Source organism: Apteryx mantelli, chromosome 33, assembly GCF_036417845.1.
Source record: "Apteryx mantelli isolate bAptMan1 chromosome 33, bAptMan1.hap1, whole genome shotgun sequence".
NCBI classification, from domain to species: domain Eukaryota; kingdom Metazoa; phylum Chordata; class Aves; order Apterygiformes; family Apterygidae; genus Apteryx; species Apteryx mantelli.
The window spans coordinates 1,187,254-1,214,058 of record NC_090010.1 but is presented as its reverse complement, the minus strand read 5'-3'; the positions used below and the strand labels follow the sequence as shown (position 1 = coordinate 1,214,058).

At 54.6% G+C, this 26,805-nt stretch overlaps 1 protein-coding gene across 1 annotated transcript; it reads left to right on the top strand.

Annotated features, from left to right (window-relative positions):
- The first annotated feature begins 561 nt into the window (after nt 1-561).
- NEUROD4 (neuronal differentiation 4) lies at nt 562-1,557 on the top strand. The gene has a single exon (XM_013943405.2). The coding sequence runs from the start codon at nt 562-564 to the stop codon at nt 1,555-1,557; it is 996 nt and encodes a 331-aa protein (XP_013798859.1).
- The last annotated feature ends 25,248 nt before the right edge of the window (nt 1,558-26,805 follow it).

The following is a 26,805-nucleotide window of genomic DNA, read 5'->3' as shown; positions in this document are numbered from 1 at the left end:
TCTTCCTCCAGGAAGAGGGGCTTTGGTGGCTCCCAACTCAATGCATTGGCCATAGTCTCTCCATCATTGTTCATGGCTATGGGAAACTAAGCAAAGGTTCAGCTGAGGGTAATGGGGAGAGGCTTGTTTAATGTTGCCTGCAGCCTCTTCCCAGCTTGGGACTGTCCAGTAGAAGGAGGGATATGGGCCCATGTGCTGAGTGCTTTCCTCTGCTCTTACCTGATTCACTAATCCCATGGCATAGTGAGGTTGTGGGGGAGGAAGGAGCTGAGAACTGATTACTCCCCCATAAGGGCTGTGTGAAACCAAGCCTTTTAGTGGAAAATCATAATAGGGATGCTTGTGCCAGATGATACTACAATAATGGGCGCATAATAAAATGCAGATAGATAGATATATAGATAGGCAGGCAGGCAGATTCTCTAGGTACCATTGGTGGACAGAAACAAGTTGTGTCCCTGGAAGATGACTTTGAGCTCAGTTTCTAATGCACCCAGTGTGTCGAACAGCTCTTCTGCTGGAATTCAGTAACATCTTGTCCCTTTGTTGCAGAGATCAGAGATGACGAAGACTTATACCAAGCCCAAAGAGATGGCAGAGCTAGTGAGCACCCAGGCATGGATGGATGAAACACTGAGCTCCAAAGACGAGCTGAAGGAAGAGGATGGCAGGCAAGGTCCCTTTGGATTGATGGCTGGCTTGAACGAAGAACATGACAGCATTGAGGAAGAAGAGGAGGAAGAGGATGATGGGGACAAGCCGAAGAGAAGAGGACCAAAGAAGAAGAAAATGACCAAGGCGAGGCTGGAGCGCTTCAGGGCCCGGCGGGTGAAGGCCAACGCCCGTGAGCGAACACGGATGCATGGTCTGAATGATGCTCTTGATAACCTGAGGAGGGTGATGCCTTGTTACTCCAAGACTCAGAAGTTGTCCAAGATCGAGACACTGAGGCTTGCAAGAAACTACATCTGGGCTCTGTCTGAGGTACTTGAAACTGGGCAGACTCCTGAAGGGAAGAGCTTTGTGGAGATGCTCTGCAAAGGCTTGTCACAACCGACCAGTAACCTAGTGGCTGGTTGTCTGCAGCTGGGACCACAGACCTTGTTCCTAGAGAAACATGAGGAGAGGTCCCCAGTGTGTGAATCGGCCATATCCAGCCACTCCTTTAGTTACCAGACCCCAGGGCTCCCAAGCCCACCCTATGGGACTATGGAAACACATCTGCTGCATTTAAAGCCCCCGACCTTCAAGAGTCTGGTGGATCCTTCCTTTGGAAACCATCCCTCTGACTGCACCACTCCTCCCTATGAAGGTCCCCTGACACCGCCCTTGAGCATCAGTGGGAACTTCTCCTTGAAGCAAGATGGGTCTCCAGACCTGGATAAATCCTACACCTTCATGACCCACTATCCCTCCGTCAGCCTGGCTGGAACACATGGACATGCTTCTCACTTCCAAAACACCGTGCCCTGCTACGAGATCCCCATAGACATGAGCTATGAGTCCTACCCACACCATGTGGCTGGGCCTCAGCTCAATGCCATATTTAATGAATAAGAAAGCAAAGTTAGACCCAAATTCTTCACATAGAGAAAAGTTCAGCCACTCTATGTAACTATTTCTAGATTGGACACAATTAGAGTGAGGAAGTCACTGCTACAGGGTAGCGCGAGAAACTTCTGAGCATCTCTACAGGACATCACTGTGAAAGGTTCAGCCAGCCCTTCTGTCCTCTCCCAACAGGTACTTGTGCCACCTTGTTGATTTTCAGAGCTATCCCCAGGAGCTGTGTGAACCCTTCCCCTTGGGTTCCTGACAGCTAAACGCATGTTGGATCGCTCACTTCTGAGCCTAAATAAACCCCCCACAGCAGCCTTCTCCAGGCACAGTGGGAAATACTTTTCAGTGCAAAAAGCATTGCCCCTGGGATGCGGGGCTCTGAAGAGCTTGTTCCAGGTACATCCAGCCTGGGGACAGAGCAGTTGTTTCCACAGCCCTTCTGTTCCAGGCTCTGGGGTTGAATCCTGATCGGCCGGAGATGTCGAGGTGCTGAGCTCTGATAAGAGGAACAGCCACAGCTGAAAGCTGAGCCATTGCTTCCTGCTCCCTTCTGCCAGAGATGCTCATGAAGGTGGCTTCACCCTGCAGGAGTTTCCATCTTTTCCTGATGTGAACCCATTTCAGTGGACCGCACTTGGGACAAATTGCCCATTGCCAGTAAATTATGGCTTGTTTTGCTCCTTCCTTGGTGTGGTGGAGCATGAACACACCTTTGTCTTGCCTCAGGTGAAGATAAGCCCCTGCTGCCCCTCAGGATGACCAGCTCCCCTTCCACGCACTCTGATGAGACCCTAGGGAGAAGGCAGCTCTGATTTCCCAGGGCAGCCTGCAGTCCAGCCATGGGTGAACAGGGTGTCAGACATGGGAATGATCTGAACTACTTACAGATCAGCATGGTTTTTCCTCCCTGGAGCTTCTCACCCAATGAAGAACCTTCACTTCACTGCCTGCATATCAACCAGGGATGATATGATCCAGCCAGGTTCAGATGTTATACTTAATGGTCCGTCCGCTGCTGTCCTCCTGCACTGAGCCTGCTGGTCTCTGCTGTCCATCCTGTTCCTGAGCCTCAGACCTTGTTTATTACCTAAAACCAGCATAAGAATATCAGCACATGGATCTTGAAACCTCTTTAACGCACTGTTGATCTTTCAGAGCACAAATATCTTAGACTTAGTAGCTGAAAAAGGAGTGTTCAGCTAAACCCGTATTCCTGACTAGGGCCATGACTTCTTATGGTTTGTAGTGTATTTATTATGATCTGTGTTCTGAAGACATCCTGCCAAAAGAAGTGTGTCTTATTTTCCTGTCTTATTTATTGTTTACTGGGGACTAATTTATTTCTTTCCATTTTACATGAAATGTGGAATGTGCTAAATAACCTCCTCATTTTCCAATTGACTTTCAAGTGCTTAGTTGGAGTTAGCTTTGTGGAGACGTGGTTTTTGCAGTGCTGTTGCTCCAGGATTATTTATTAGCCATTATTTATTTAATTTATTTTCTTTCTGCCCTCATGGTCTATTTTCTGGTGATTAAACCAAGTATTTAACCAGGGAGTTACATATTTAATGTTTAACTAAATATTTAACATTGCCATTTCTCGTATTTTGGAAGCTCTTTGCCTGACTGTGGCCAGCAGCTCCTAGCTTGTCCCTCGTATTTCGGTATGAGCAATAATTTTTAAAGGCTATGCAACTATTTTTGTTTTCAAGAAAATCCAGGCAACTATTTTTGAAATCCTGCTGGCCGTATGAGCCCGGCTGGCCAAACCTCGCTGTTTTACAGAGGTGTTTTGTATAGAGTTGGGAATTTGGAGATGAATTGTGCTCCGGAGGTCCCTGTCCAGCCCCTGGATCCCAGGGCTTGGGACTTGTTTCCTTTTGTACTAAGAGAAATGTTTATCCTTTTGTAAAGAAAGCAGAATTGGGTTTTTAGCTCAAATAAAGTTGTGATCTTGTTTCCGTCAGCATTGCCCTGGGGCTGTTGAATGTTCTTCTCTTGTCTCCTTTTCTGTGGTCTGTAGTGCAGCGGTGGTGGGGGGTTGTCTGGTGTCCCTTGGCCGTGATACACTGGTCCCCGATGTAGACATCAATGTTCAAATACCTGAGCCACCTCCCAGCAGGATGTGGAGTCCTGGCCTCTGAGCAGACCTGGGGTCGTCTGCATCTTCAGTGAAACATGGGGACGGACGGTTGCACGCTCACAGCCCTTCCCCTTCTCCCCCATGTGATGGGGAGTCCCTGATGTCCAACCCAGAGCCATGAGCTGGTGGAGCCTGAGCAATTTTAGCCTTGTGTCCCTGGACAAATAGAACCGTGGCTATGAGCCTCTGTCTCTTGCCGTGGCTGGGGAGATCCTCTCAATCATTCAGTCCCAGTCCATGCAGAGACATCTCTGTTGTAGACACCTTCACTAAGCAGGCCAGTTCCCCTGTCCTCCAAGGCACATGGTGCCATGGACCAAACATTGTGTGATGCCCTGGGCAAAGGATGGTGAGCCTTCACAGGACTGCTCTGCCGACTCTGCCCCTCAGCCCGCTGCCAAGGCAGAAGAGTTCAGGTGAAAACACTGAGGAACTTGTCAGCTGACTTCAAACCAACTGGGCTGAATGGAATGGGGCAGCCGGAGACCCAAATGAGCTGTTCTAGGAGCCTGCGTGAGTCTCCATGGAGCTCAAGGACCATGGGAGGTCCCAAGTCTGGAGAAGGGTGACATCCTTCCTGGTGTTGGACAGGGTGGGTGCAACCTGGGCTGAGGAGCCATGCGGGGTGGGCAGGTACCTGAGAACTGTGTGGTGCTGAGCTGAAAGAAGTTTCTGGAAGGTTTGTCCAGAACTGGGCATAAAAGGTCTTTGCTGGTCATTGGAGGAGAGGCAGAGAAACCAAAGGGATCCAGAGAGCTTGGAGTTTTGGTCTGAAACCCCCACGAGCTGGGGTCCATTTGGGATCCCTGACCTTCCGGCTAGGCTCCATGTGCTGCTGCTGCTGGTCCTCAGCACCAGCCACAGGACTGGCACTGGCCACGGGGCTCACTGGGAAGGTTGTCTCCGGGGCATGGGGGAGGTGGGTGTTGGCAGGGCGCATCTGCGGGGCAGGGGTGGTTGTATTCAACATTTAGCCGTTGCTGGCTCTGCTGTTGGGCCCAGGCACATCGGTCACCTGGCACCAGTGATCATGGGGTGCACATGTGCGCACGCACAAACACACAGTCATGCGCACACACATGTACCCACACAGACATGCAAACAAACACGAATGGTCATACACATATGGAGCTCCAGTCATGCACACACACACATATAGCCTCATATACAAACATATATGCGTGCATGCACACACATGCACCTGCCCATGTACCTATACAGACATGCGCACTCACACATACACATGTGCACACACAAACGTGCATACTCATATGCACCTGTGCAGACACATACACACGCACAGGTACCCACATACATATGCACACAGACACGTGCACACATGCAGGACCTTGCACGTATGCTCACGCAGAGATGCGTACACACACGTACATGCACGCGCACAGCCTCATGCACACACACGCAGTTAGCTCTGCGTCAGTGGCCGCAGAGAGGCAGCGGGATGTGTCCTGCCTGCTCACCAAACAGCAACTCAGAGATAGCGCAGAGGACCCAGGTGTCCTGACTTCACCCCGCGTAAGCTGTCGTTCCTAGAACGGGGATGAGAGTGGGGGTGTGCATCGCCCTGCCTTTGCTCAGAGTGCTCTGCACGCTGTTTCACAGGACCCAGGAGTCCTCATTTCCCAGCTGCAGTAAAACCTGAAACAGCTTCTCGCTGCTGTGGGGGCCTCTCCTCCCGCCCCAGCCCGGCGCTCCTGTCGTTCCCTCGCGTGGGGACCCGGTGGTCCACGTGTCCTGCACAGCTCAGTGCATCTCCGTTCCCCCAGCCCCATGCGCCGTGGCGCCGGCTGCTGCACAGAGCCCGAAGGGAGCTGTGGAGTGCCTAATCCCTGCAAGATGTGCACAGCGTGCTGCTCCTCCTGCCCCGCGCGGGGCCGGAGGGTGGGCGGCAGGAGGGGGATCCTCTCTGGGGGGGGCCTGCAGCTGCAGCCTCTCTGCGAAGGGATGGGGGAGCCAGCATCAACCCCGAGCAGGGGCCAGGGCTGAGCTGCACAGGAGGTGCAGGCCAGGCATGGGGCTTGCTAGGAGGTCTCTTGGCTCCCCCAGTCAAGTAGCCTTGGGCAGCTGCTACATCACCCGGCGGGCTGGGCTGCAGGTGCAGCTATTTTAGTACAGAGCAGCATCCATATGCTGCGCCTAGCTCTGCCCCAGTCCGTCCGTACTGTGGCATTGGGACCGTTGCATCCCGCAGAGGTGGGGAAACTCTTTCCTTCATGGAGGGTTGCGACAGCACTGCTGTCCAGTCTGCAAGCCTGTGGGGTTTAATGCACCACAGCTGGGTAAACTGAGGCACAGGCTTATTAGAGGTGAGACCGCAGCTCTCATCACTGTGCAGGGCCAGGTAATAGCCATCACAGCTGGGAGTCAGGCACCCCGTGGGACCCATGGAGGGTGGGCAGAAGGCCCTCAAGTGCTTGCCTGGCCTGGTGGAGTGGGGAATGGGGATGCCCTGCTGGGACAAGGAGGGCAGGCTGAGCAGAGGCAGCCCATGCCCAGGGCCCCAGCTCAGGCCTTGGCTCCTCTCGGCTCCCAGGTCGGGGCTAGGTCCAGCTGTGGGGGCAGGAATGGGTCCAGCTGAGGAATGGGTAAATACTGCACCCACACATGTAGCACATACACACACAGACTCACATGCACCGCACATGCAAACATGCACAAAAACATGTGACCAACGTGCTCCTAACACAGCACACATGTATGCACACACATATACGGCATACACACAGGCACATGCACACACACGTTCAAAACACACACACCCAAACACTCAAACACGTATGCACATAGAAAAAGGTACATGCACAAATATGTGCATACAACATACGTATGCATGCATAGCACACACAGACTCATAACCATCCTGTACAACTACATCCACACAAATGTGCGCACATACACACACATAAACTCACAAGCCTGCTGTGTGCCTTCATGCTGGACACCTACTGACCTGCATACACGTGTATGTACACACACAAACACACACATGCATGCAGCCTGACATCTGCCCATTTCTCCCCCTGCAAAGATGCTCTGGGAATGGCGGGGTGAGAACAGCAGCCGGCTGGGCCGGGCCCGCTGCTGCCAACTCTGCTGAGAGCGACCCACCGGTACCCAGAGTCCAGCTGTGTCCTGGCTCCCCCAGCCCCGCGAGCGCCCTTTGCTTGCTGGCCGGTGGCCAAGTCCTTCTCCGCGCCAGGTCCCTGAGGCGCGTGTGTGCCTGACAGCAGGGAAATCTCCCCTTCCAACAAACCCACGGCCCCAGCCAGTGCCAGGAGGGCAGGGAGCAGCACGAGCTAGGGGCAAATGCTGCCCTGCTCATGTGTTTGTCCCCCATCGGGCTGTGTATGTGTGCGTGCACGTGTGTGTGTCTGATGTCGAGTGTGTCATTATGTGAATGCTCTGGTAGCATGTGAATGCTCTTGTAGCCCCCGATATGTGTGTGCACAGAGGCAGGGAAATACTCCTGGGGATGGGAGTTTGGCTGTGTACATGCCTAGGCAAGTGTGCGTGCGTGTGTTTGTGTCTTCCAGTGGGGTAAGCAGTCTATGAGATGCACCACACTCCTAACTCCACTGGTGGATACTTGAGCTTGTTTAAAACCCAGGTATCTCTTCAGGACATAGCAGTCTGGTTCTCCACGCAGACCACTGTGATGATGAGGACCTGAGAACTGGCATGCTCGGTGCATGACACACTCCTAAGCACCAGGTGGGAGCTGATGGGGCAGCTCCCACCTCCCAGCTTGGGGTTCCAGGTGGGGTCCATCTCCCCAAGAAGCCAGAAGGGCACATGATGCTCTTTCCCTCCACCCCACACCCTGGCTGGTCCCTGCCCCACAAGCTGCTTATCTCCTCCCAGCTGTGGGCATGAATGGGGGAAGCTGAGAGAGGTCCCTGCCTCAGCAGGTGCGTGGGGCAGGCAGGGGCTGGGTGCTGGAGCTGCCAGAAAGGATGCTTGGGTCCTCAATGCCACCTTGCACTGGCCCTTGGCAGCACTGGCTGGATGGTCAGCAGTGCCATGGGCACTCCAGACTCTTTTCTAGGCAGGGAGAGAAAGAACTCTGGGAGGGGGGTTATTTTATTCCGTGATGGAGGGTTATTTCGTGCCATGAAGATGGCCCGGTGAATCGTGCCTGGAAGTGCCTGGGTCGCAGCACAGCTCTGCCAGGAGTCGAGATGACTCTCAGGTGCTGGTGTTTACCTGTCAGGAGTTGAGAGCCTGGGGAGCTGAATCACATCGCGGCCATCACCCATGGTTTCTGTCTCTAATGAGACTTGAGGATGTGCAGAAACACTGGGCAAGTGATACAGCATGAGGTGGGGAGGGGGTTTTCTGGGAGTTGAGCTGTGTGAGTCTAGTCGATCAGCTGCAGTTATGTAGCCTTAATGACTAATTAGCATTTAGGACAAAGGAGCCTTTGTTAAAAATCTCCTCCCTCCCCACCTGATGTCACAGCTGTGATTGGAGGATGCTCCTTCTCCAGGAAGAAGGACCAGGGAGCCTGGAGCAGGTACTGGGAGCCTCCGATTGTCCATCATCTCATTCTCCAGCTCCTCTACCTAAAATTGACAGATGAGCATTGGTGTTGGAAAGTGGCTGAGCTGCTCTGTGTAGGGCAGTGAGACCACATGAGAAGAGCTGATTTGGACTGATGGACAGACTGGTAACTTTGAGAGAGTTCATGTGATGGAGAAGATATCCCAAGGTGCTGGACTGCTCCATCACCATGGATTTCTGGAGATGTCCCAGCTGGTGGCACCTGGGAAGGGAGATATCTCTTAGGACAGAGGCACTGTCTGTTTTGTGTAGACAGAGCATGGCTCAGCAGTGGAGGGGTAAAACCAGATGAACTCAGCCTGGAGATGAAGCTCACCCTTTGGAATGGAGAAGATGATAACCATGGAAAACCTGATGTAGAGACAGCACTGGTCACCTCTTGGACTTATTTTCTAAAGCTTTGCTTTATCTCCACCAGGGTTATCTCCACCGAGCTTTATCTACACTAAGGAGGCTCGGGGAAGGTATCCAGTCTGGTCCTTGAAAAAGGTCAGCTTGGATGCCAGAACAAAGTGGTAAAGTTAACAACCACAAAACCTGGAGATAGCAAGTGCCCCAGGAACTTGGCAAGGGTGTTGTGGACTGGCTCATTGTGGGAAATGGTTGTGAGAAGACCATCAAAACTGGTCAGAGAGGTCAAAGGTTTCTGCAAGAGATGGAGCTCTTGGGAAACAGTCAGCAAAGGCAGTATGCTGAAGAGCTGCACAAAGATGAACGGTGCGGAGATGATTAGAGAACTGATTCTCTACTCTCATTGCACAGGTGGCAGGAGTTCATGTGCAGCACAGGAGTCCTGAAGCTGTCTCCCATGCAGGCCATCTCTACACGACCATCAGAGCTGAAAAGGCCATATGAGGAACCACTTCCCCGGGCAGGTGAAGAGATCTCCAAGGCAGGCATGCTCTGCCCTCCATCCTGCACATGGCACTCCTGAGACTGCAGCTGTGGTCTCTAGCACCAGCACATGGATTGCTCAGTGGCGGTTGGGTTCGCTGAAAGAGACTCTTAACCTCTCCCTGGAGAAGCCAGAGTTGAGAGCAATTCTTCACTCTGAGGGTCCTGGCTCCAGATCACCCTGGTTTCCATAGCTGGATGGGAGTGCCCAGAGCTGTATAATTGCTAAGCCTTTTTAAAACCCAGATTTAAAAGCTGTAATTCTGATATTGTTTGTAATCTGATAACACTGTGAGCCACTGAGCTCCTAATGTGCCCAGCTTGGGAAACCATGAGGATTTTCCCACTAAGCTGAAATATCAGACTGTTGATTCTTGAGTTAATCGTCTTTTCCCCCTTGGGAGGATCAGATTTTGGCAACTAACTTTCTTGCTGATTAGTGTGGACTGGTGGGAAAGGAGCTCCACATGGTCCCAGGAAGACAACATGGTTGCATCTTCCTCAACCTCAGCAGAGCTGGAACATGCTGGCAGGCTGGGACGCAGCTCATCTGTGCTCCACAGGCATCGAGGTTAAATTGTGCTTGTGCAGAGCAGTGACCTCCAGCCACACACTGTGTTACACACCAACCCATGTTTTGCACGTGCTAATAGCAAGGCTGAGTTCACAGCACTCAGGGAGATACTCTTCTTCCCTCCACGACTCCAAGCTGTCACTGCCCTGTTTGGACATGGTTATTCAGGTGGGTAGTGCCTGTGCTTGAGGTGTCCCCAGCCCTGCAGAGTCCAGTGTCCTCCAGTCTGTCTGCCCAGCATCCCACCAAGCCTCAGAGAGAAGTGTGTGCTGCTCCAGACACCCAAGCCCTTGAAGCATGGGACCAGGCAATGTTGCAGCACAAGAGATTCCTTTGGATGTGCTGTATGGAAGCTTGGGACAAGAGCCTGGCCGGCTGGAGACTGGGTCCACTGAAGTCTTGCAGGAGACCCCCTACGACTTGAGTCCTCCAGGAAACTCCCCTGGGGTCCAGAGCACTCCAAGCCCTGTCTGAAGAATCCCAAGATAGAATAGGCAGAAGCACCCTGCAGGGACAAGAGTGCTTAGGGCAGATGCTCATCCATCCTTGATGGGACCTTCTAGGCTTGATGTAGGAGCACATATGACCCCTACTCCTGTGAGCTGAGGAGCTACCTCCTGTTGGCCAGATACTTCCTACATCTGCCCATGTCCCTCCCTCATCCTCCAGACTCTCCCACCTTCACAAAGGCCATGTGAGATGTAGCAAAATGTGAAAAAACAACCTTTCCTCAGCCCCTACCTCATATTGTCTACCTCACAGTCCCCAACCCATGATCTGCTGGGGATTCACAGCTGCTCAGGAGTAACTAGTCACATCTGCAGCCTCTCAGCACACCCGGGGGAACACTCAACAGGGACAGCCCTGAGTCCTCAAAGACACTGCGCTCTCCAGGCTCTGCCTTCTCAGCCCTGCAGCATGAGGAGATGACTCACTCTGCCCTAAATCCCTGTCATCCCCTGAATGTGTTGTCCCCTGGCCTCTATACAGTGCCCTCATAAATGTCTCCAAATGAACCAGTCTGTAAGTGTCCTGTGAGGCTCTTTGACTCTTTGGGTGAATAAAAAGGCTGAAAAAAGTAATCTGTTCAGCAGGCTCATGCGATCACAATATGAGTTTATGGCAGAATAGCAGTCTCTCCCGTTCTCCTCTTGCCACCAGCTGCTCAGCACTGTGCCTGGCCCTGTGCACAGGGCTGTTTCATTCTGCCCAATTTGGAGGCTGTCCTATGACCCTCACCCCAAAATGAGTGTTCCTTAGACCACTTCTACAAGGTTTCTAAGACCTTGCAGAGAGAACAAGGTGCACAGAGTGTGACAGGTCTAAGCAATGACGGAAATATGTCCTGGAGAGCTTATATGGTGAAAATAAGTTCATTCCAGCAAAGCAAAAGGATAAAGGTTCAGTTGAAGAATTTGAAACATGTTAGAGGAAAGCACAGCACATGATGCTGTTTAACACTCACATATTTCTTTAGCTGCAGTGTCCTGACCAGCATGTCCCAAGCTATGGTGTCCCGTGAGCTTTCAAAGATTGCATCTTATCTGTTGAAATGAGGATCTGTGATCTGTCTGCCTAGTTTTGACGACTTTGGCTCCTCAGTTGTGTCTCCAGGGAAAACGTAACCGTTGGTTCCATCTCAGACCTGCTTGGGAGAGCTCACATGTTCCTCAGAAGATGGCTGACTCTTCCACACACCACAACATTGTCAAGGCCACCACAACTTTGTCAAGGCTGCCACAACACTTCAGATGCTATACAACATAAGGTGCGCCATGAGCAATCCAGAGACACCACGTGAGTGATGATGCATTTGGCATTTCAGGAGTTTCCGTCAACTCTGTGATCCCATTGCCTAACTGAACCCAGCTGGACCCCACCAGGGAGCCCCGGACATTCGTGGGACACCAAGGGGAAGCCAGCATGTGAGAGGCCATGCAGTAGGGCTCTGCCAGGTGCCAGGAGGTGACAGCAAATGTCTGAAGGAGATGGCAGCCATGAAGGGGTGTGGAACAGGCAGGACAGACTGCAGAGAGATGGGTTAGAGAAGAGGTGCCTGGAAAGGGCTTTGTGCTGAGCACCATCACAGCACAGGTGATGGGGCAGCGAGAGGGACAGGCCAGCATAGTGGGGCATCTGCTGGCGGAGAAAAGGGGACCTGGCAGGAGAATGGGCTGCTGGGCACAAGTGGAAAGAAGGGGCAACAGGGATGCGAGTCTCCAGATAAAGGCTGACAGAGTGGTTTTCCATGTGTGGTTGCCTCTCCCTCTGCCTTTGTAAGGTTCCCAGTACCGGGGAGGTGCACTCTGGACAGACTGGGAACACTGGGCTGTGCTGGTGTCCCTGTGCTGGGGTCCCTCTCACCCACTGTGGGGGTTGAGGGGTGCCAGGGGAGTCTGCAAGGCCCAGGCTCCCCAGATAATGTAGCTCCCACAGTCGCTGTGTCCAGCTTGTGGGCCTGGAGGTGATGGGACCAGAGGGGTTTGGGAGCAGACCAGACCCTGGTGTGATCTCAACCCCCTTTGATTCAGGGCTTTGGAGGCAGCCCATAGCTCCTCAGTGCATTCAACTGGCCAGTCCTCCATCCTAGTGACCCCGCCAGGGGCTCCCAGCAGTGGGAGCAGGACTGTCCCACTGCTCTGCTATACACATCCCTGAGCCCTGCCTGGTGCTAGGTGACTTGGGGAAGAGCAAGATCTCCTTCCCATGTCCTTCCTGGCCCCACAGAGATGCGGCTGAGCTCTCCATCCTGCTGTGACTTGGGGAAGTGAGGTCTCTTTCCCACATCCCTCCTGGCCCTGTGGAGATGTGGCTGAGCTCTCCATCCTGCTGGCTCTGGAGGAGCCTCTGCAGCCTCCTGCCAGCATGGGATGGGTAATTCGCGTAAATCCCAGTGCTGGCTGCACCAAGCCCCTAAGCTCTTTGCCGCGCTCCAGATCAGCCGCAGTTCAATCTGTTTGCAAAGCTGTACAGAGTGTTTATGCAGCGAGGCCTGGTCCAGGGGATTAGGGGCAGCACTCACCCAGCATCTGCTCGGTCCAACCACAGCCATGGCCAGAGCCGGAGTATCCCTCACCTCAGGGGGACAGTCCAGCTCACCCAGGCTTCCCCAGCTCTGGACAGGGCTGGGAGCAACCTGCCACTGGGTCTTCTCGTGGCAGAGCCCTCCTGGAGAGGCTTCTGCAGGCTGTCCCACAGTGAGAGCAGCCCCCTTAACCCAGACCTATCCAGAGAGCACAGCATGCTGGCTCCAAAGGTGCCCAGTGTCCATCTGTCACCCAAAGGGATTTTTCTGTTTGCAAAGGGTCCCACTCACGGCAGGGGACTTCGAGTTCCTACTCCAGGACTGGTGTGGGGCCCTGATGGGCAGGCTGACCTTGCAGTCTGGCTGAGTGAGAGGAGTGCAGGGCTACCAAGGTGGACTGTAATGCAGCTAGGAGAGGTATCACCCCACTCCCTTTGACTCTGGGGAGTCTCAGGAGATCCTTGACTGATAATCTCATTGTAGCTGAGCAATATTAACCCCTGCAATCTTCCAGCAGCAGAACTGACCCTCTTGCAGGGTCCCTCCTTCCTGATCCTCCCTCTGGTGCCCTGAGCCAAGCCAGAGCTTGATGACCATGCAGAGAGAAGGGAATGCTGATACCACCATGAGCTGTGTCTTATCCCGGCTGGACTTGTAGAAAGTGCTGCCTGGGGTGAGGGAGGACTGAGGGCTCTACTAAGAGGATGCAGCAAGCAGCAGTTTAGTCTTCTCACACATTCCTGCCTTCTGCCCCAGTCTAGAAGTCTAAGAGTCTAGAGCTTGTGTTTGGCCCATGAGGGCTGTTTCTGTGTTGTCACTCAAAACAGAGCCTTCATGCTCCACAAAGTGCAGCATGGTTGGAAAAAAGCTCTGTAGGTCTCCTGCCCTGAGCAGTGCTGTCCCCAGTTCATCCCACATCCCTGTGGAGGCCTGTGGGCAGGAGCTGCTGGGTTGTGTCTGCTAGTGGAAGTGGGCTGACTGGAGGTCATCACTTTCCAAATTCTCCTAGTACACCGGAGTGCTGCGTGAGCCTTCAGGTCCCAGTGCTGCACTGCAAGCAGCTGGCAGTACCCCTGCACTTTTTGGGGCATGCCAAACCCAGGAACTTCATTCAGAGTAAGCTGTTTTTAAAGTCAGGTGAAGCTTAGGGATGAAGGAGGCGAGACCCAAGCCCTCCATGTTGCTTTCCCGTGAGGGCACCTAGAAACATCTGGGGGGCAAAGACCACAGAAAGAACTTGCGGGGCATATAGCTGGTGGTCCCTGAACTGTGCTGGCCCATAGTCATCCCATGGCCTGCTCTACTCGGTGAGGACTGAAGTCTCTGGCTGGGTTGGTGTTAAGGCAGCAGGTTGTGTCCTGCAAGAACAGAACAAGTCACTGTCTTGCACGCATATGTTTTGGGCTCCTTGAGCCATCTGACCTAGCAGGGTAACAGGCTTGCTTCTCTGGCATGTATGGGAAGCTCTTTGCTTATCGGGAGGCAGGTCCAGGTGATGCTCACAGCCCCCACCTCCTGCACAGGGAAACTCTCACGGTCCACATGGCCCTGGAGTGGGTACAGCCATGCCTGGGGGATCCTCTGGGCACTGACTGCATCCCACTCACAGGAGGGACCGTCGGAGACCTGACCAGCAGAAAGCTCTTGCCAGCGCTAGTGAGATGGAGCACATAGAGATGATGCACAGCAGTGCCCTGGCACAGTTCACTTGCCCAGATACATCCCAGGGCAGCACCATGAGTCATAGGTGTGGGCTGTGCCTTCCCTGCTCCCCAGGTCTCCATCACCCTTCCTGCTCTGCCTGGCTCCATGTGTCAGGCACATGGTAGGTTGCCAGAGATGCCCCACCATGGCCGGTCTGCATGCTGCCCCATGCATGACCCTTACACCATTCCCACTGTCTCTGAGAGTATCCTGGGACATGCAAATGTAAGCAGATGTTTCTCTGCTTCAGGCTTATGTCTCAGCACTCACAGAGTCACAGGATAGTTGGGGTTGGAAGAGATGTCTGGAGATCATTTGGTCTAACCCTACTATTCAGGTAGGGTCACCTAGATCAGGTTGCCCAGGACCATGTCCTGTCAGGTTTTGAATATCTCCAAGGATGGAGAGGTAACAACCTCTCTGGGCAACCTGTTCCAGTGTTCAACCACCCTCACAGTAAAAAAGTGTTTTCTTATGTTCTGAAGAAATTGCTGCATTTCAGGAAACGTGTTATCCTCAAGCTGGAGACCATCTCTATGGAGAGAGAAGAGTTCAACCCTTTGTTCTGCTCTGCAGACACACGTACTGCTCTCCTCGGCTGCTGGCTAAAAGCAGCCAGTACCAGGCAAAGGACCTGCCCTCTTTTCTGCCTATAAAGGGGCCCAGGTGGACTGACCTTGCAGAAACAGCAGGAAGGGCATGAAGTGGAAAAATGGGCAGAAATCACTGCAGGCAAGACCACCCTGCCTGGCAGCAGCAGGAGACCATGGACTTGCAATGCATGTGTTTACATGGGCCCGAATAGGGAAAGCAATGAGGAGGCTTGGGCTATCAGAGCTGAGCATCTGACCCCATCTGCAAAGCCCAGACAGCCTGCCTGGTGCTGGAGGAGCCGATCCCCCTGTTTCTTTCCCAGTGCAGAAGAGCACAGTGCTATGGTGAGGCTGGAGAGGAGCTGTGCACCAGGACTGTGAGTCCGAAAGATCTCAAAAGCCCCTGGAGTGCAGGGCTGAGCGGTTCCATAAGGACACTTAAGCAATTGGGCATCTGGAAGCCAGAGCAATGGGGTGGAGGGTGACAGGCATCACTCACACGCTTCCCTCTCTCTAAGGACCTGCTCCCCACAGAAAATCCTGCTTATGCCACAGAATGGGACCACTGAGCCTGTGCCCCAGCGTGGACCATGCAGCCTCTGGGTGGGCACAACAGGGTATGAGCCATCTCAGCCACGGGCAGCCTGTGGGAACTGCTCCCTGCTTTTGGATAGGACAAGGGCTGAGCATCCCACTGGGACACAATGAGCAGGGACTAGTAACCCCTCTATCCCCAGTCCCAGATGTGTTACCTGGACAGGACCACACAGCAGAGTATCTCCGTGTTCCTGGTGGGGTCCACACAGCCCAACACAGATGGTTGGAGACCTTTGGATTGGGACTTGTGTTAACACAGCCAGCCCAGGCAGGGAAACTGTGGGGAATCCCTGTAGCCAGCATGGAGCTGGCATCTGAGTAGCACCAGGCATTTCAGGCAGTTTCCTTCCCCCCCAGCCCTATCCCTCTCTGAGACGTCTGAGATAACAGCTGTCATGTACTGGCCAGCACACACACTTTTTTTTTTTTTATTATTATAATACAAGTTCAGGAACCTCCTAGCTTAATCCCCACCAGATAAACTAACAGCGGAGAGATTTGGAGTTATTGACGAAGTCTTGCTGCTCGGACGAGATTAGAGCTCTGCTTAATCTTGTAGCAGGAGGGTTTGAGGACGGTTTAATCAGAATTTGTACAGGAATAATCCTGTCTTTAAACTCGTCCCTGGCCCAATCCCTCCAAAGTTGTAATCAGGCAGGAGCCTCTCAGATGAAGAGGCCTCGGGGGGTATTTCCAGCCTAAATGACTCTGTTTATTATCTGCAGGTGGAATCCCAGTGCTGGCTGTGCCGATGCCCTTGGTACTGCGCTGGGGAAGGGGTGCTTCCTGGCATGGTACGGCCCTCATCTCACCTGGTGTGACTTGTCTCTGGGCCAGACTGGCTGGTGGCACTGGGGGCATGGCCCCAAGGAGGATGGAGAGAGCTGGGAATGGTGGGCACCCCTCTCCTCCTGCCCATGCAGAGAGGAGGCTGCTATGCTTTCCCTGCCTGCACATGGTACTGGGCACTGGATTGGGGCCCTGCCTGTGCACAGCAATGTAAGTGTGGCAAAATCAAGGGTGAGCCTGGAGCACCGCTCGCATCTGTCTGGACCAGAACTGAGACACATGAAACACTGAGCCAGCCGAATCTCCGCAGCACACCCTCTGGAAGCCCAGGGAGAGCCCAGAGGAAGGTGCTGGACACCCCACATGTACACATCCAAGGCATTGCCAGCTCCTCTAGCCATCTCCCTGGGGGGAAACTGAGGCACTGACCTGACATTGCACAGTGAGTCCATGGCATGCAGAATCTTAGCAAGCACCAGCTTCACCAGGGAGAAGACATGAAAGGCAGGCTGAAACAGGGCCAGAGAAGACCAGCCCTTGGGGCCAACCCAAAGCTCAGGGGCTTGGCCTGCCTCCCCCCAGACCTCATGCCCACAGTGCTCCGGACAGGGCCCTCCACAAGCAGTGGTCCGTGGGATATTCAAAGGAGATCTCCTGGGCAAGTAGTTGTATGAACTGTCAAAGAGGCATCTACCTCACAGACAAAAAAAACAAATCTCCTAAATGAGATAGCTGGAATGGCTTCAGGACCATCCTTGCACTGGGAGAGCTGGGTGCATGCTTTTACTCTCCAGACTATGCGATTGATACCGTAACCAGCTCCTTTAACGTCTCCGTGCCTCAGTTTCCCACCTAGGAAATGGGCGGAGGCTGAGCCCATGTGTGCATGGAGCTGCACCTTGCTCTCCGGGCCAGGCGAGCCGAGCACAGCGCTCCGGGAGCGCCAGACCCGTTGTGCAGCGTCAACAGGAAAGGTTGGGCTCTGGGAGGGGATGTTGCTGCCTTTGTGCCGTGCGGGGCCTTTCAGGGAGCACAAAGACGGGACACGGTGGCACAGATGGACCCTTTCAGAGTGGCGCGGGCTCCTTTCTCCGTCTGCCGCCAGGCTCTGCCTTCCGTCACAATCCCCCTTAATTGAATCCACACTTTCATAGTTCATTACCCCCCTGATGGATTGGATTAGGCCGGGCTGCAGCCAACCAGCCTCTGCGGGGAACAGTTGGCTGCTCCGCATCCCCGCGGGGAGAGTGTGTGCCGGGGCACAGCGGCAGGAGCCCTCCTGGCGAGAAAGGTGTGGAGGGGGCAGCCCCGGGAGCCCAGCAGGCTCCCGGCCTTATTCGAAGTTCATGTGCAACGGACACGACCTTGGCTTCGCTCTCAAACGGCCAGGCCCATCTGTGGCCCAACAGCGCAGGAATTCCTGCCAGCTCGCCACGCCGGAGCCCCCGGCGTTCCCAGCCGGGATGGAGACAGCGCCCGCGGCAGTCTCCTTGCTGTACGCTGGCTCCCTCATGCCCTGCCTGGCTCCCACTCCCTGTGCTACACGGCGTTTAACCTCCTGAGTGAAGTGCCATCGTCCTTTTGCCCCGGTGGCATCTACTGGCTCATGGAAACAGCAGCCCTATGGGGCTGGGAGGGATGCAGGACAGACGGGGGAAGGCGGCCAGTGGGGCACTCGCCGCGTGCAGGCGGCATCAAGTCTGGCAGGGTCCAGGGAGAGGGGGGGACCGTCCGGGCAGCTCCAGATCGGGGCATCAGCAGACCAGGGCACAGGCCTGCATCTCGGCCCCAGTAACTTTTGGCAACACATAAGAAGAGAGGGCTCTGACAACATCGGCTTGCCCTGACCCAAATCTGGAGCAGGCTCCCTGCACACGCCGATCCCCTTTGCGCTGCTGCCGCCTGCACGCGGCGAGTGCCCGACTGTCCATATGGGCTAACGGCCACTCCCTCGGCGGCTCCCGGCACCGCTCGCTCATTAACCTTTGCTCTGAGCGTCTCTCCCCAGCCCAGCTGTCAGCGATGCTCCCGTGCCGCCGGCAGATCTGCTCCCTCCCCTGTCTGCATGGCCCTGCTTGGCGGGCTCCGGGGGACTCAGCTCTGGGGAAAGGATGCTCGGCACTCCCCCATCCCTTTCATCCTCACCACAACTCTATTTGCCCCCCAAAATGAATCACCGTGGCCATAATAGGAGGATTTACCATATCTGAGCCCTAAACCCCGGCTAACCCTCCACCTGGATCCACCTGGGAGAGAGTTCAACCCCTCTCACCTGCATCCCTGAGTGGGCTGGGGGAGAAGGAGACACTGCCCAAAGAGCATGCTGCCCTTCGTGCACATAAGGTCCAGCTCTGTTTGCCCTGCTTGTGAGCTAATTTCTCAGTTACTTGCACACCAGGCAGGGACAGAGGGTTTTTGAGCCATCTCTGAGTTTCCTGTATTCAGAACAGTGTGTCTCCCCCTGCACTGGCCCCAGCAGCCAGAGAATAATTTGATGTAAAGCTGAGCATCACAGCCATTTACTGAGTTGTGCTGTGGGTAGAGCTTGTGGGTTGTTGGTGGAGGGAATTTCTGCCCGCTTCAAGGTGCTTAGCCCTAGCAGAGTGACTAAAGGAGCTGGATGGAGTACCTGCCTTGTGTGCGAGGCAGGTGACCTCATTTACACCAGGGAAGTGGCTGCACAAGGCTGCACAGGGTGATGGGTACTGTTTTTTACAGGAGTGTCCCAGAAATTCCTTTTCCAGAACTATTGCTGCCTGACAGTGAGCCGAAGGAAAGGAGAAAGGGCGGCTGAGGTGTGAGAGCAGCCGAGGGCCAAGGCTGTACTTCCAGATGGAGAGACTGCACTGGAAGCCCCTGTGCCCATCCTGACGGCTCAGACATCTGATCTCTCCACTATGGATAAAAAAGTGCCCATGGCATAAATGGTTTAGCATATTCCCCTCAGCATCCTCATCCTCTTAGCAAAATGTATAGCCGGGCACTCCCAGCAGGCTCTCCTACCAGATGTGGCCAGAGTCCCATCGGGGTAGTTAGTGCCGTATCATTTACGAGAGGGGATTAGAGAGCCTCCACTTAGAGTCACAGTCCCCAAGGCCTCTCGGATTAGTATATAATGCAGCAGGCTTTGCCATACTGGGGCTCAGATGGAGCTGTAACCCTCTTCATCCTCACTTTTCAAAAGCTCTAATGGCCAGGACTGTTGGCCAGGAGCTGGTAGTGGTACCCAGGGCTGCGGCTGCTGAGAGCCCTGTGTTATAATGCTGCGCTTGTCCTGGTCCCTGCCAGTATAAATCAGAGTTGAATCACTTCAGAAAGCTCAGCTCAGCTATTTCCAAGTGTGAGAACAGGGTAAGATCTTTTCAACATTAAAGTATCACTCTGTTATGTTGCAAAGCCGCTGTTCTTTGGAAAGGATAGGATGTACAGCAGTGAAGTCAGTGCTGGGTGGAAGAAGTGTTTTCTAGGCTTCTTGGTATGCGTGTAGGTCTCTGCTTTTTGCACATTCCCATATGAGATAGTGTGAGCTCAGGACAGATCTACCTACGTGTAGCAGACTCTGGCCCACCCATCTCGAGAGCACTCAGCTGAGCACACATCTCCTTGCAGTCGCATCCTGTGCTTTCCAGAAGGCTCATGGGTGCTGCCACTGTGCTTGCCCCCATGTGCTGGCATTTTGGCAAGGGGAGCAGAGCAGGCAGGCAAGTCCCTGAAGTTGGAGAGGGGAGCAGAGATGCAGCGGATGAGCTAGAGCAAGGATCTATGGGCATCCGCCTGCTGAGGACCCGGAGCTGAGACCACATTTTCAGCATTCCCCCTTCAAAACACATCAGATTCCTTGTGGTGCCATGGAGGGGTTTGTCCCACCTGCCTCTAGGGCAGTTCATTTTGCCTAATTGCAGGGGAATGATTCAGGCACACATGCAGGTGTCCAGTGCTATGGGAGATGTGCAGTGCGTCTCTCCTGGCCTCCAGCAACCTCTCCAGAGGAGCCTGGGTCTCTCCTAGGTTATGCGCCATGTCTGCAAGCTCCCAGGACCCTTGGGCATCTCAGTGGCATGAGGAAGCCTTCCCTGCCCCAGTGTCTGCACACTGGCCCACCCAAGGCTCACTTTGAAGTTGCATGTTTCATCTGGCCTTATATAAACTGTGACATAGGGTGAGCTGATCCCAAACCAGGCTCCACAGACTGATAGACCAGATCACTGGGGAGATGGGCTGGGGCGCACAAGACCATGTTCATGCAGGTGGATCTCACTTACTTGCCCATCTTGCCTGCTGCTACATCAGCGTCGTGGGAAGAGGCCAGTGCTGACGATGTTAATGGACAAAATAGGTTGATCCCACCTCTCCCAGCAGCTCCTGCAGCAAGGATGTACCTCAGACTGCTGAGCACAAGCTGTTTGCTCGTCGTGTAATGGCTTGATGCTTGCTGAACCTTCTCTGGCCTTGTCACAGGCCCAGTCCCCACAGTGGCTTGGAGGTAGTGTGGGGCCATTTGCACTGCATTCCTGTTAAATGAGCACCAAGCAAAGGTCTCCCATGGGAGGTGGTGCCCACTGCCCCCAGGCCTGCACAGCCGTTGCTGGAGCCCTGGAGCCCTGGGCTGGGTCAAATGAGCTGGCACAACCTGTCTCTGAAGGAGAAGCAGGTATGGGGGTGGGGGTGGGGTCTGGGGGATCATTTGGGGCACACTTTGGCAATGAATGCATCCAAAACCCATGGTGTGGATGGTCAGAGGCATTTTGCCCACAGCTGCCCCATGCAGTTCACCTAGCACCTGAAAAGACCCCAGGATCTCCCGGAAACATGCTACTGTGTTATGTGGCCTGGCAAATAGCTGCTCCTACAGTGGCCCAGAGACACAGGAATAAAATGCAAGGCCAGACTTGCTGGGATGGGGCAGCTGAGATTGGAGAATGCCACGTTTTTGCATCCACAAAGCAGCTAATCCATAGAGGAGGCACAACCACTTGCACAAGAACACCATCCATCAGCAAAGTGTGGACAGGCAATATCTGATGCAATGACAGCCAGCTGCTGTGAAGCCAATCTGGCAAACTCTGCGGCTGCATGTGCCTCATGAGAGCTTGAGGCGGGTCAGTGTTTCACATCGGGAGGCTGTGGGGTTTCTGATATGTTCCCGGGTATCCTGCAGCTGGCAATACTGCTTTGGGGCTTCCCCTGCTAAGATGATCCAGTGGGGTGGTCTAGCGCATCCTGATGGTCAGAGAGGCATGCTGGCTTACACCGTAAGGGCAGGAGGATGGGGAGACTGAGGCAGGACTGTTTTACAGTTGGGCTTCAGACGGATTTCGCAGTGCTGGCATTGGCCATATGTGAGGTTCATGGAACACTGCTCTTCCTGTGCTGGCAGGAACAGGGAAGGGACTCTGTAATGTCCAGCCTCATTTCTCGTCCTCCTGGTTCCCTGTGCCTGGGACAGCATGGGAAACTGCCATGTCTCAGAACAACACCCTACTGTAGCCAGCGGCTCAAAGTAGCACCTGCAGAGCTGTGCCCAGGGTCCGGCTCTCTTTATATCAGTGTTGCAAGAGCATCTCTACTGCAGGCAGAATTGCTGGGCAGGGCCAGAGTGATGCTGGCTGGAGGTTTTGGTCTCAGATGGACCAGACAGGGGATAAGGTGAACCAAGCCCATGTTCAGGGTGACTCCCCTTCCCTGACAGGGGCTTCCAGGCTCTAGCTGCATCCTTTCACCTGGCTCTCCTGGCTGGAGGCAGGACAGCATGGGTTGCTCCAGCAAGGAGGGGTCACATCCACTAGGATTGTTTTGGGGGAAGTTCCTCCCTCTTGCAAAAACCTTGTTCAGGGAGCAGAGGGCAATGGTTGCCCAACCGTCCCCATGAGCTCAGCTGCAGCAAACACACACACGCAACTGATGAGCCCCGCGGAGGGAGAGCCAGCGTCTCCCTCGGAAATTCCCTGACTCAGCTGCGCTCAGGTGGGGGACGTGGCCACGCAGCCCCCCCGAGAGCGAACGGTGTCCCTGTCAGATGCAGAGCTGGGGTGGGGGGGGGAGGCTGGAGTCCCTGGGCTGGCAACAGATGGCTGGAGTCAGCTTGCTGACACCTGCCCCTCCTCTCCACCCCTCTCTGGCCCTTCCCTTTCTTCTCCACTCATTTTGTTTGATTTTCCAACACTTTTGGTAAAGCCAGAGGGTCCCACAGTTGCTTCTTCCTTTGCAGAAGGGAGTCTGTCCTGGGAGCCAGCCAGGAGGGCAGGGAGATGAGAAGGGATGTGCTGTCCCTGGCGAGGGCCAGGATGTCCTTGGGGCAGTGAGTAACAGTGAGGAGAGTGCTGAAGTGTCCCCTCCAGCAGCAGGCAGGGTGTCCGGGGTGTGAGGAATGGGGTGCTCAGCATGAGATGGCTGCATGAAGGCACTGGGGGAGATGGGCCTGGATGAATAACCTAATGGGCCTGCCTGGTCCATGGCTGAGGCATGCTGGCCTCAAGGCTGTGGCAGGGCCACGTTTGAGTGGGTTGTGATAGTCCAAGAGCAGAACCATGCACCAAGCCAAGCTTGCTGGCACTGGGCTTTCCTCTGCTCTGCCTGGTCTACAGAACATTACCTATGATTGGAGGGGTTGTTCTCTCCTGGCCTTTGCAGGCTGCTAGTTCACAACCTCCAGCCTGAACTGATGCAGAAGGAGGACTGGATGAAGGACCTGTAAGACTAGCAGAAACCCAGAAAAGGCCGTTGCAGTAGACATCTAAGCCTTCCTTGAAACTGGGGAATTTCCTTCTGGAAGTGGATGAAGTGCAGAGAATATCATGTGAACTTCTCCAAGCACTGGCCAGTCACCCAGTGCCACCACCGTGCAGCAAACTGGGCCAGGGCCGGTGTCATTCTCCACTAGGGTTTTGTCTATGTTTGTCCCAGAAATGGGTGCTGGAAAAACAGCTGGGATTTCCCAGAGTACTGACCTGGCCATGATTGTGGGGTTAATGACTGGCCAGCACCAGCCCCAGTGCCTGGGGGACCTGAACCATCTGTGATGCTTGTAGGTGCTGGGATTCTTCTATGCAGAGAGGAAAGGATGGTCTTGCAATCAAGGAGCCTAACAGCAAAGGTGGCAAGATGGGCAGGTGGACATGCGTGGAGAATGGGAGTGGCTGAGGGAGGCAGAACCAGGAGCGGGAGTCGGGTCTTGTGCTGATTGCTGCTGGGGTGGGCTATGGGGCTGCTGATGCCAGTCCTGGCTCTGAAGCAATTTTTAGCTCTGGGTTGGTAACTCAAGGCCTGAGCCCTGAGACACAGCCTAGTACATGGGACTTGGACAAATCCAGTCCCATCCAGGCTAATCCTGGACACAGTCCTGGCACGGGCTCCTAGAGGCTGGCCACAAAGTTGGGAGAAGGGCTTTTATCCCTTGCACAGTGCAGAGCCTCATGTATGAGACCATGAGCCTCCTCCAGGCTTAGTGAGTAGAGGCTGTAGGCAACAGGGATGGGAAAACTGTCTGCTCTCCACCTATGATGACGAAGTGCCTGGGCTTGGAGCCAGATCAGGCAGGGCAGTCTAGGGTTTGCTGTGCACTCCCATGCTGGGAGCAGCGCTCTCCGTCTGCACAGCCCAACCATCTCACCCCTGGCATGCACTGCTAACCGCCCACCACCCAGTGTGCAGTGTTTCCCTCCCCTCTGCACATGGCTATTTCTCCCTGCGATCCTGCAGTGAGTGGAAATCACCAACTGCCTCTTGATGGCTCCTGGTGAGAACCTTCAGGATGGGCCTTGAGCAAGCTTGAGGGTGCCCCAGGGCATCATCATCCCACAAACGGGTTGTGTTAGGGCCCTGCCCCATGCAAGCTGCCCGCTGCAATCTGCCCCACCAAGCTGGACACCATCAGAGCAACTACCACCTGGCACAAGACACACTGGTCAGTGCTCTGGGCTGTCCCACAGGGCTGGTGGAGGCAGGATTTGAACCCACAGTTTAACCTCCCATGCAATTAACCCCTGCACTGTGTCAGGCTCCAGGGCAAAGGAAGGGGGCAGTGTCCTCTCTGCCAGGCAGGAGCACAGCCACAGGAGGCTGCTGGGCACTGAGGGGAGCCGACCGGCACCCTTCCAAGCTATCCCCTCTCCCCAAAACTGCTTCGCCCCCAATCTCCAAATGCATTTCTATAAATTAAGCTCTGGCATGCCTCCTCCCCCCTTGGCGGTGTTTGGGGGTCACCTGTGACCCCTGGCAGATGGTGCGGGGACTCCCACCCCTTCCCCAGGAACTGTTGCAGCCGGCCATCTGTCAGGCAGCTCAAATCTCAGCGGCACTGCCTGGGAGCGCTGTGCAGCATTTCCACCCTGGGACCTGGGCTGCTGCCTCTGCTGCAAAGGGAAGGAGTGCAGGCAGGCAGGGGGGAGCGCAGGGGGCTGCCCGGAGCTGGTGGGTGTCCTGCCCACAGCCCAATATCCAAATTTGGGGTGGTAAGTGTGAGAGGGTCCCTGCATGGGGCTGAGGGTGGGGGTGGCTGATGGGATTCATGTGCTGCAGGGAGTCTCCTGGGTGAGGTGGCACAGACAAGGAGCTCTTGTCATCTCCCAAGTGTATGGCACCATTTTCCAGGGGCATCTGAGCAACAGTGCCCAGTCTGGCTGTGCCCAGGCTGCTGGGCCAGCCTGGTGAGGGGCAGTTAATATAGTTATGGTGGTTGCCATCCCGGCTGTGGCACTGCCTTTGGTCAAGCTGCCCTGAGGCAAAGATTGGGCAGTTCACAGGCATGTGGGAAATATTTGTCTGTCCCCTCTGTGCCACCCTTCCCCTCTGGCATGGGAAGTGATGGCAAGGAGCAGTATATCTGTAATCTCCTTACCTCTGTCTGTCCTTCCTGCTGCCCACTGGGCCTGTGGATTTGTCCCCCAGAGTTTGGTGGCTGCTGGGTCTCCCTTGTTAAGAAAGCATCTGGAGCCCAGAGCAGCTCCAGCTCTGTGCGCTTGGGATGGGGTCACTTGGGAGGGCCATGGGGCCCCCAGAGAGAGCACAGCTGGGCTAGGATGGAGGATGCATCTACGGCAGCCCCTAGCTTCCTTGTGATGGTCCCCAGGGAGAGACTGCCTTTGGGACAGAGATTTGGGGACCCAGCAGCTCTGCCGACTCCCAGGTCCCTGAGCGAGGCCATTCCTTGGGGCAGGGTCCATTAGCAGCTTCCCAGGGCTCAGAGCATGCAGGGAGCAGAGCTGAGCCCCCATCAGCATCCAGAGAAGCTAGGTGCAGGGCTGAAGGGAGGGAGACGGGAGGAAACAAGTTTTGTGTGCCATCCTGGAGGGGTAAGTGGCACTGGTGGTGGCACTGACCCTGGTTGGCAGGAGCTGTCTTTGCCCTGCCTGCCTCCTTGTCTCTCCAGTGTCCCAGACCAGTGGGAGCAGCAGACCCAGGGAAATGAAGAGTTGCTCCCTGGAAGAGGGGAATGTAAATGGGGCTGAGGCTCCTGCCTGTTGACATGACACAGTCCTGGGTGCTCTCAGCCATCCTCTGCCCCCCCCCAGCTCCCCAAACAGAGCTGACTCCCCAGTGATGGAACAGTCTCGTGAACAAGGGTCACACATAGGACATTATGTATGTGCGTGTCTGCATGGGAAGGGAGTATGAAGGACAGAAGTCTGTACAGTGATTTCTCTGCATGCATTTCCCCTTTCAGACATGGTTTAGGGGTTCTGGAGGTGACTCACCCATGTGTGGGATTGCTATGGGATGTGGGAGTATATGCCTTTGGATGGGGGGACAGGGACATGGTGGTGCAGAGGTGGGGAGTGTGGAGAGATACTCTCGTCGCTGGTGGAAAGGACCAGTCCCGATCTGTGTAGGTGTGTGTGTGTGTGTGTGTGTGTGTGTGTGTACATGCAAGCACATGCAAGCTTAAGGGAGGTATGTGAACATGTATGTATGTGTGCATGCATGAGTGTGTGGGGGTATGTGTGAGCATGCAAACACATGAAAGTGTGCATATGTGTGTATGCACACTTGTTTGTGTGTATGTGTTGTGCACGTGTATATGTGTGTCTGTGTGCACACATGCATAATTGTTTATACATACATAGATCTGTGTATATTGTGCAGGAGTGGGGGCATACATCCTGGGTAAGCTCCTTGCAGGACAGTCCCCAAACTCCACTTCCATGCAACATCCCCACGCCTGATGCACATGTGTCCAGCACAGGTAGGGCAGCCCCAGCAACTCTTCTGTGGAGCAGTGCTGCAGGGCACGTGAGGTTGAGGTGGGCTCGGTGCTGGGACGGGGGCTGCTGGTGCACAGGATGGGAGATGGGCTCTGAGCAGTAATATCACAAGCACAGACCTGGGCTGCCTGTCTCTGACTGCAGCTGGG